General features: G+C 40.1%; 1 protein-coding gene across 1 annotated transcript; it reads left to right on the top strand.

Annotated features, from left to right (window-relative positions):
* The first annotated feature begins 306 nt into the window (after positions 1-306).
* Positions 307-3,076, top strand: LOC109856529 (transcription factor AP-1). Its single transcript, XM_020431895.1, has one exon. The coding sequence runs from the start codon at positions 1,037-1,039 to the stop codon at positions 1,853-1,855; it is 819 nt and encodes a 272-aa protein (XP_020287484.1). The 5' UTR covers positions 307-1,036; the 3' UTR covers positions 1,856-3,076.
* The last annotated feature ends 7,628 nt before the right edge of the window (positions 3,077-10,704 follow it).

The raw sequence follows: 10,704 nt of genomic DNA on the forward strand, positions 1-10,704 counted from the left end.
CATTCTTGACGTTTCGTGACAGTTCAAATGACAACGCTGCTCGGACGATTTCCCGATGGGAACGCACCTTTATCACTTGCTACCAGCGTGCAACCGCCTCCTCCTACGTCGCGGACGTCCGGCGATGCGCGTGCGCCGCCGATTTCCTAGTAGCGCCGATCGGTCGGCCAATCGCGCTAACCGTGGCACGCCATCGTTGGCCAATCCTCGCTCCCGTGAATGACGACATTGCTATTTTCAGCCGACGTGACTCACGGGATATAAGCGAGTAGGGTTTAGCTGGGTGTTCACAAGTTGTCGGGCTATCGTGGTGCGCAGAGACTTCGCGTTCATTCGCGCGACGTATCTCACTTCGTTCCGCAATCACGAGACGGACGGGGCACATGGTACATACCGCCGACTGTCCGTCGTGAGTCATTGTTGTGTTGACAATTGACGAAGCAGGCAAGCGAACAGTCAGTCAAGAGCTACCGGCGCTGGCGGGTTACCGCCGAGTTTTAATATTCAACGTCGCGCAACGACGGGGACTTCTGCGCCGATCGCAGGGGTCTCGCAGCGGGTATTATATTATATCATAAAGTGTCGTTGGCGCGGCTTGTGCGCGATTACACGGAGTGTCGCGAAAACGTGTCTGTGCAATAAAAAAAAAGACAAAATCAAGAAAGACAGTCGGTGCGGGTGAATTTTTTTGTGTGCAGAGTGCGCGCGGTTATATAATCGCAGCGCGAAGCAAAGCAAATTTGTATATACGTTGACGTGGACGGAAAGAAAGATAGAGAAAGAGAGGAAGAGAGAGAGAGAGAAGGAGAAGAAAACGAGAACGCGCGTCGCAATAAGTCAACGTGTGGCTAGATTTATAATTGTGTAAAAAAAGACTTGTTTATAAGCGCGGAAACTCCGAAGAAAAGTATTTCGCTTCAGGAGGGGAGACTACTGCTTTCCTATCCGGAGGCGAGATAGAACGTAGAGTTTTTGTACTCAACGAGATAGAACTCTCGGCATTCTATCGAGAGGGTTAATCAGTTTGGCGGCATCGATGGTGCGCGGTCTGACGATGGAACAGACGTTCTACGAAGACCCGAGCGTCTACGGCACGATAAACAGTCGCGAGAACAGCATGGGCCAACTCAAGCGGAATCTCACGCTCGACCTGAACGGTTGCCAGCGACAGGGCCCGCAGGCGAAGAGGCCGCGGTTGGGCCCGTTGCCGCAGACCACGCTCAACAATGTCACGCCAATTCTGCCGTCGCCCGATCTTGGTATGCTTAAGCTCAACACACCGGAACTGGAAAAGTTGTTCTTGGCGTCGCAGCATGACGGTCTGGTCAGCAATCTTACGACACCAACCCAGATTCTGTTCCCCAAAACGGTCCCTACCGAGGCGCAAGAGCTCTTCACCCGCGGATTCGTCGAAGCGCTCAACGAACTCCATCACTCCGACAGCTCGCAGGAACCGGGCAGCATTCACGGCGCGACCTATACCACACTAGAACCGCCCGGTAGTGTGCAAAGTACAGAATCCACTCTGAGTAACCCCGCGCTAATTCAGGTTAAAGACGAGCCGCACACGGTGTCGAGCACACCGCCTATGTCGCCAATCGACATGGAGAACCAGGAGAAGATCAAACTCGAGAGGAAACGGCAGAGAAACCGCGTGGCCGCGTCCAAGTGCCGACGGCGCAAGCTCGAGCGTATCTCCAGGCTGGAGGACAAGGTCAAGCTGCTCAAGGGCGAGAACAACGAGCTCAGCAGCGTAGTGCATAAACTCAAGGAGCACGTGTGTCGGCTCAAGGAACAGGTTATGGATCACGTGCAGTCCGGTTGTCACATCATGCCCGTCACCGGTCAGTTCTAAACGGTCCCTCTGTAACCGCTTCCCCTTTTTCTTTCTCGCCCGCAAAGATTAAACCCTCGAGCGAAGAGTTTCGTCATCTTCTTGCCTTCTCTCGCGTAGCTCCCGCGAAAGAACGAACACCTCGGACTTAGTCCGATAGTCGATAGTCGTTCTCATTGATTTGGATCATTCCGAGAGGAAGAAGCTTTGCTACGTGGACTTTTATTCTTTCGCATTTGAAAATGTTCTTGATGTACCTCGGGTTGGAGTAAATCTTTAGACTGATACGAAATAAGAAGCCGGACACTTCTAAAGAGAAACAAAAAATTGAAGTTGGAAACACGAGAGGTAGTATTTTCAAGAAAGTGTCTCCGTCGCCATTCTGGAAAAGAAGTTTACGAGAAGAAAGAAGAGTGGGAAAAAAGAAATCCACACAGCCGATCATCCACATCATGTTGACATGATTGTCTCTCTCTCGGTTCTTTTGTGTTACAACTGGGAGGAGGCGACCGCGCACCACGACGGTAGGAGTAAAGCAGGCGGAGCAGGAAGAGAAGAGAAGGTGGTAGTCGAGGTTGTGAGAAGGAGGAAGGAGTGCCTTCGCATAAAATGTAAAGAATGGTCGGGAGAGTTGCGAGCGTGAGCAACTCTCTGGCGTATATATGCGAGAGACTTTACACGCATGAGCACACGCTTTTGACGACGAGCGAATGCACGCGCGTGTGCCGCGAACGAATGTGTGAAAGAATGAATGTGAGAAAAAGAAAAATGTGATGTGTATGCGTATGTGTCGCGTGAAAGAGAAAAAAAGATAGAGATAAAGAGAGAGAGAGAGAGAGATAGAGAAAGAGAAAGAGGGAGATAGCACGAGGTAGCACGAGAGGGGAGAATATCGCGACAGCCATTTTGGAGAACGCGAAGCCGGCGGGAGATTCGAATCTTGCCGGTGACTGAAGCTTTTCTTGCATCTCCTGTTCTATTTTCTGCCGTTATATTCGGGAAGTGATCTTCGTTGAGCGATCTTTTTCTTCACGACACTCGTTTCTTGTATTTCGGAAGAATTTTTCGACTAATTGTAATTTCTTGTATTGACGAATTTTGGAAAGTTGCATTATAAAAAAAACAAATCTTTTCTTACTTACCTTGGCTTTGGAACGGCAACGCTGATTTTCTTCTCTAATTTTGATTGTACATTGTGATACGAGATGTTCGCACTGCGAGTGACGAAAGCGTGTTTTTTCTCGAAAAAAAAAAAACAAAAAAAAACAAAAAAAAAAATTCCGGTGTGTGCGAGGTAGTTTCTGTGCTCCCCGAGATTTGAATTACAATAGTAAACGTCTCGTGCGGAAGTTGCGAGAAGTATTGTAATTTGTACCAATTGTCGCGAATATCGGCGACGTCGATCGCGTTTTGTTGTCGCTCTCTTTTTGACTCGAACGATGGTACACTGATGTGTATTTTGCGAATTAATCAAAATAAAAAAAAGAGATGAATTACTTTTTTAAAAATATGAATTATATACATATACGCTCTGAGAGAATCGCGCGACGAACTAAACACACACTTTGTGATAAGCACAATCAAACCCTGAGATCATGTTTGCCTTGTACCGAATGCACTTTCGTGAGCATCGAGAAACTCGAGCATTCCGCTAGTTTTTGGAAACTTCTAGACTTTGGTGCATAAAAATTGACAAATTACTTCTAAGGAGTATACGGTGCTGTATTATAACCGCGCGAAAAAAAAAACCTGCATTAGAGGCCAGTTTGTTGTAATGACACATAATTCTGGTGTAACCAAATCCCTTTCGCGAAAGGATCGAAGACGGCAATTGCGTTCACTTAAACGTGAGTTTTAGTTTTTTTTTTTTAAGTGTTGTACATGTTATATCGCGTTTTTTAAAAATAAAATATTATTCTTTCTTTGTGTTGAGAAAATATGATAATTTAAGGAAATATTAATTTTTATGTTTCTAACTAAAAGTTTTTTTAATACGAATATAATTTGTTTATTAAACGATAATTTTGTTTATCAGCAACGTAAAACTTTGGAACTGTTAAATTTATAAAAATATATACAAGTTTTTGACTCTTGCACACATTGTGTGAAAATTGCCTTGATGTTCTTTTAACGCGTATTTTGATTGATTGATTTGATACAAAACATAGTATATATATACATATATATATATATATTACTGTTAATAAATGTTTTTTTTTTTGGAAAATATATCGCCAGAAAACGTGCGTTATTACGACCACATAAGCCTCGCCCGTGCATGCGATTAACGTCATGCGATCCTTCGATATTTTTCCGATGTGTGCCTCGTCGTCGTTTTGCCAGCAACGCGCGCGTTGATTGGATGTATCGAAGTGGCCTCGTTTTTTGAAAAGAACTAGCGCTACAAAGGCTGTACAAATAGAATAAATGTTCGGGAGAGCAGCCGTTTGTGCTGAACTTGTCGAAGAAATCGTCGTCCCGGGCAAAGAGGATAGACGCGGTGTACGCTTGCGGAAAAGGACGATCCTTGTAACTTGTGCAGATAAATCGAATTATGCGTGATTATTAATGGACAATACACCACATACGACCGTGATATTCGCGCGTAATTACACGACCAATCAATCACGCTTGTCACTATCACACAGCGCACGTGGAAGAATTCTGACAATTCGTTCTTGAAAGAACGATGATTTGAATCCTGGCTCAAAAAGTTCAAATTGCGAAAATAAAGCGTGTAAAAATTTTCTTAAAAATGTTATTGTATCTACGTATTTTTTTTTTTTTTTTTTTTAATCGTAATACACTACGCGTAAGTTTTGACGGTAATTGTTTGACTTTTTGAAGCAAGTACACAAGTTTATCTTCCATTTCTATCTTCGAAGAGCACGCACGTGCTTGAGAAATCTGTATCAGTTGTTTTTCTCGAAAAATGAAAATTCTCAAGGGGTTCGTCCGTGTACATCGCGCGATTAAGTACACCGCGTATCGTCCTCGTGACTCTTCGGAAAAATTCCCGAATATATTTTCCTTAGTTCTTAAGCCGGAGACGATCAGCCAGTCACGTTCTCCTTGGTTTCACGTGCGACGTTCCACGTGCGAACGTCGGACGGAACTCCATTTCGTCATATGTGCATCTAGTCTTGTCCAATATGCCCTTATAACTTGCGCGCGATGATCGCTTACCATGTTACACATACATACACACAGTCCGAATTACACGTACATACATTGTACACACACCACCGAGGTGTGACCCTCGCGACGCGACTTAGCGACGTCGGTTTGTCGCAACATTAATCATTTACATTGCTTGAGAGAGAAAAAACAAATACATTTTTTATTACATTGAACATATAGTATATACACTCACACACATTATTTGCTACTATTGTATTTTCATACCTTTGTAACGTGTATACGCGAGACATTTATATATGATAATTTTAATGCGAAGATTTGTAGGCTTAATATCTCGAAGATTCTCGCTGTGTGCAAGTTATCGTTATCGCGACAGTTCGATATCGGCAATAAAGTAAACTTCCCGCCTCTTCATAGCTGAAGTTAGTCCAGCTTAATCTTTCTGTTTGGTTCTTCATAAGAGCTATCTACAGGTATTTTTAGCATATTTTTCCGCCGAGCCGAGGTATCTTTTCTCCGAAGCGCATCTCAAAACTTGAAGAATGTCTTAGATAAGACAAATGTGTACCGAACAGAAAGATCAACGCTGGACAGGTTGAAGTGGGAAGCGAGCAATAACGAAGCAATCTTACCTCCGTTTTATCTACTAAGAAGCGAACATACGAGATAGATCGTGCGATCACGAAGAAAAATACTTAACGAGCAGAGAAAATAAACTCGCGAATATCCGCTTTTTATCGCTCATGTTGCATAATTATTCGATTTTTCCAAGTTTTTTTCTCCGAAAGATCGTCAGAACAGCGTGTAATATTTTAACAAATAAATATAATTGCTATAGAAAATACATTCAGAATAAATAGTATATATTGTATAACATATGTATATTATGTATATAAGATAATTTCTGATTCTATTCTTCTTACTTTATTTTTTTTTTTAAATAAAAAAGTAAGTTAAACCTTCAAAATTTGGTGGTTCGATAGAATAGCCATTCGTGTATTTTTCTTCGTGCGGATGTTGCGTAATACACATATTAACCTATCGGGTATAGTGAGCCACTCCTATGTATATCGATTTATCACTCTCGTATCTTCGACACATTAGGGACCCGTTGCACAATAATTTACAAGTTAATAATATTAGTACGAGAACTTGCAACTTCTACACAATTGCGTTCTTCTCTAATTGCACAGGTTTTTTTATACTACGATTGTTTTTTATGCCAATTCATATGTAGATGTATCCATAGAAATAAGATACACCAACAAATTTATGATAATTTATGATTTATGCTTATATTAAAATAACTTGTACTTTTTACTAATAATATTATTAATAGAATTGTGCAACAGGCCCTGGATGGGAAAATTTATGTTTCTGAAAATACATTGTTTTGGGCAATCACCATTTTGAGGTGGGCGACTACAAGCGAGCGATATTTCTAAATAACCCAAAAATAGATAAAAACTCTTTGATATATGACTCGCAATTTGAAACAATTTTTGAATGCGACAATGGAGCTTCAATCAAATTAATTAGACGCGCTAACATACGATAGGCAAACTCGACCTTCTTCGCGGCGAAGATCACAATCGATCTTTTACACTTTCAGACTCACGTTTTTTTTTTTTTTTTTTTTTTTTTTTATTATTATCGAGACCGAGAAGGAAGATGTCGGAAAGATATGCGGAAACTTACTGCGGTATCCGCTTAACTTTTGCCTTGTTCTCTGTCTCTGTACTTTTTTTTAAATTAACACATAACTCAAGAATGTTAAGAATATTTATTTCTTAAGATTGTATAAAAACTCTCTTCGATGCTCGCAAAAAATCAAGTTGGGAAATCATTTGACATTGCGGAGGCACAAATAATCTGACGTTACGAACTTCACGAGACAATTTTAAGATTTATTTTTAATTTATTATTATTATTTAAAAAAAAATAAAAAAAAATAAAAAAAAATTGGATTATTCGATTTTTTGCGAGTAACGGTGGATTATAAACGCGCGCTGTTTCTCTCGCTTGGATTTACGCTCTTTGTATTTATCGCGATGACGCGCGATTGAAAAGCGCGATCGTCGCCTCGTACTCCCGATCCCAGAATCTCGACAGGATTTCACGGAAATGCGAATTTTTGTTATAAATCAACACGAACGGGAATGCGAATGGCAGGCTCGCGAAACATCGAACAACCGTTCGACGTTCACACTCAAACACACATACACACACACTCACACACACACGGCGTGCCTTTTTCTTTCGAGTTTGATCGAGTTGCGAGCGACATTTTTGTTTTTGAAGGGCATGCGTCTTTTTCCGGGCGTTAACGGGTGAGAAGAGCGGTGGCGCGAAATGTATGAAAGTAAGTAAAACCACATGTGATTTAGTCAGTAAGCGAAAAAACCCCCATTAGAGTATAATATCGCGTAACGGGGTGTTGTACGATGGTTAAACGACGCCCGAAAAAGAGATAAAAAAAAAAAAAAAAACCACACACGCGCGCGCGCTGTAGAGTTACAGTAAGTATACATTATACATTGAGAGTAAATATATTGCTATATATATATAAAATGTAATAATATTATATATACATATATATGTTATATATTGTCTACCGACAGAGCGAAATCTTTTTTTACGAATAATTTTATTTTTGAATGAAATATGACGAAAATAAAATTTCAATATATCAAATGTATATGTAATTTGTGTTGTGTATATATAGAGCTTTTCCTCTCCCTTGCATCGGTTCAGTTTTGATGATAATGCTTGTGTAATTTTCCGCGCAAATTCTTCTCGAAATACATTTAAAAATTAAACATTAAACAATATCACATTTATTTACTTGTGATAAAATATTGTGTTAACTTTGCAGAAATTGCGATAATTTTTCGTTGGAAATTGTGATAATGTTTTGCTGTTTAAAAAAGCAAGAGAAAAACAATAGAGATCGATGCGCGAGCGAGAGAGAACGAAGCTATGAATTCCAGCCGAGTTACATCCCTCTCTTTTCTCGCTTGCGTTAATTATCGCAATTGACTAATTGGCTCAATTGGGAAAGTTCTCGGTATAAATTAAAATCGGCGAGCACACATAATTTTAAAAGCGCTCCAGTCATTGGAACGACCTTTCATTCTGAGAATCTCTTTTTAATGAGCGCTAATCCGGGCTTCAGTTTTCTTGATTAAAGCGCTGGCTCAAATTAACGACAAAACAAAAATGCTAATTGAGGAAATCATTAGTAGGCATTGTGATAGTTCGATTATGTTTTCCGAACAAATTCACGTTAGACATGAAAGTGGCAGAAAATACGGATTATGTTTGTTAGAATTAAAATTGTCACGGAGAGGAACGCTACATCTTCCACGGGGAGAATTATTTGTCCTTATCTACAATAACATCTCTGGATTCTGCGATCCAAGAGAGAGAACACGTGTGTGCTGAAGACGATCGCGCGATTATCGCGCTTAAAGATTACGGTCGACTCGCTCGGCCATTAATAATTCGCGATAATTTTAGTCAGAAGGACATTCAGCGAACGTGTGAAACAAAGCCGGCTAGCTTCTCAAATCTGCAAGGTTTCACGAAAGCTTCCATCGGAGGAAAGGTAACGATCGCGTAAGTAGGAAGCGTTCATTCACGGTCGCGAATGAGTCGATAAAAGCAGTCTTAAAGTCTATCAAGCTCGGAATGTGCATAATCGCCGATTAAAATGACGACACGTGCTTATATGCACAACTTGTAAGATAATCATCGAAGTAAAGAAAAAAATACGCACGCACAGAGGAAAGAGTATGTGTGTGTTTGTAAAAACCTTAAAATATACAAAAGCAAAAAAACAGAGAATTCAAAATGTTCATTCTGTGTTTTGTTGTTCAGCTCCAGAACCAGGTCATTCCGAGCTACTTGTACACAATGTACGTACACGCATATCTTTGTATTATCAGTTACAGATACAAATAGTGCACGTTTTTTTCTAATAATCACTTTTGTTTCGTTTTACGCGGTCTAAACAGAAGATAAAACCTTCGGAGGACATTTAGACTCTCTCGCGTGCGCGCGTTGGAAAATACATCGTCACGTTATCAACATTGTTATCGCGGTCGTTATCGTTGCGCGCTTTGGTGCGTTTAGTTATTGAATTGCGTCTTATCGTAACGAGGAAAAGCAAACAGAATTATTCCGTTTGATTTACCTTTTTCATTACTTGCAATTTTTACGAATTGGCAGAGAGAGACGCGACTCCAATTATATCGGAGCACATTTTTAAATAAACAATTATCAAGTAGCGAAACTTCTGAAAATTCTAGAAAATATATATTGGAATAAAAAAATTTTACAAACAGTACATGGATAACTTTTGAAGAAGCATTGAGAATCCACGCGTTCGGCTCGTGTAATGGATGTAGTTTTCCAGATCATCTCTCTGCTCGAATCGATTTCGAGTTAAATTCCGCGTGGTTGCAAGAATCGCTGTGAATGATTACGCTGACCGGATTGTGGAAAATGCACGTGTAACTCTTGCACAGTACGCAAGTAAGAGTTTAGAACCTTGGTGCCACGTTAGGGACGATCGCAGTCGAGTGTTTCTGTGTTCTTTTCTTTCTTTTCTTCCTCCGTTGCTTCCATTTACCTTGGCTTCGGTGGAATGCAAGAGATAAGTGGACGCGTACGCGCGAACGAGACGACAGGAGGTTGATTTTAGTCGAAGAAAAACATTTGTAATATACTGCATATATAAACCGATAATGTGTGTTGCTTATTATTGAATCAGTAGCAGCTTTTGTTTTCTTTGTGTGTGTGTGTGTGTGTGCGCGCGCGCTACGTTATTTATCATTAACTCTCAGAATTAGATATCGAAAAGATTATGTGATATCGCAGAGATTTCAGATCTCTTTTACCAAATTTTCCAAAAAAAAATTAAAATGTTTATTATTTAGTTTTTTATATGTTTCGTAAGATGCATGAATTAGCTGATAATATAAATATATCAAGCTGTATTAGCTTACAATATACAATTAATTAAGAAAAATTGTGTAAAAATGTCCAATATCAACATCCTTGAAGAATATCATAAAAATACGCGCGCGAAATAACGCGAGATAAACATTTTAATCGTATCGTACTAAATCAAACGTGCGTTTTATTTTCGCTAAATCGCCAACTGTATTTCGTAAACGACCTTCGAACGTAAAGTTTGATTATTAAAGTTTGATTAATCACGCAATTATATACCTATATTGAATTTATATACACTCGGAGAAATGTCAGAGGCATTATCTTTCGAAAACACGAAGTCAACGAGTTATTTGTGTACGCAAGAAAAATTCTTTAGAACGTCTTCCGATGAATAATTGACGAGAAACAGCCGATCATTATCATTCGATGATCGATGCTTCGAGAATTGCACTTTCGCACGTTGTATATATAATATAAATTATATGTTTTTTTATAATTAATTTAATGCAACCGTCGAATACATTGCGCGTTAATCGGTGATTGTCAATTATTGTCGATAATAATGAAATGTGTTATTCGCGCTCTGACGTTAAGTCGCATTTGAAATAAATATTCAAGATAACCGAAGCATTTTAGCGCGCGCGAAGAATTTTAATGAACGCGGCATACAGGAAACACGGAGTATTTTGGACTCGATTTTTTTCTTACGTAACACCGCGGCCAACTGGAATCAAATGAATTCTGAGCGTGGTCAAAAGCGAGATCGCATA

The sequence above is a fragment of the Pseudomyrmex gracilis genome, unplaced genomic scaffold (genome assembly GCF_002006095.1).
Source record: "Pseudomyrmex gracilis isolate BER0280 unplaced genomic scaffold, ASM200609v1 scaffold_121, whole genome shotgun sequence".
In the NCBI taxonomy this organism is placed as follows: Eukaryota; Metazoa; Arthropoda; class Insecta; order Hymenoptera; family Formicidae; genus Pseudomyrmex; species Pseudomyrmex gracilis.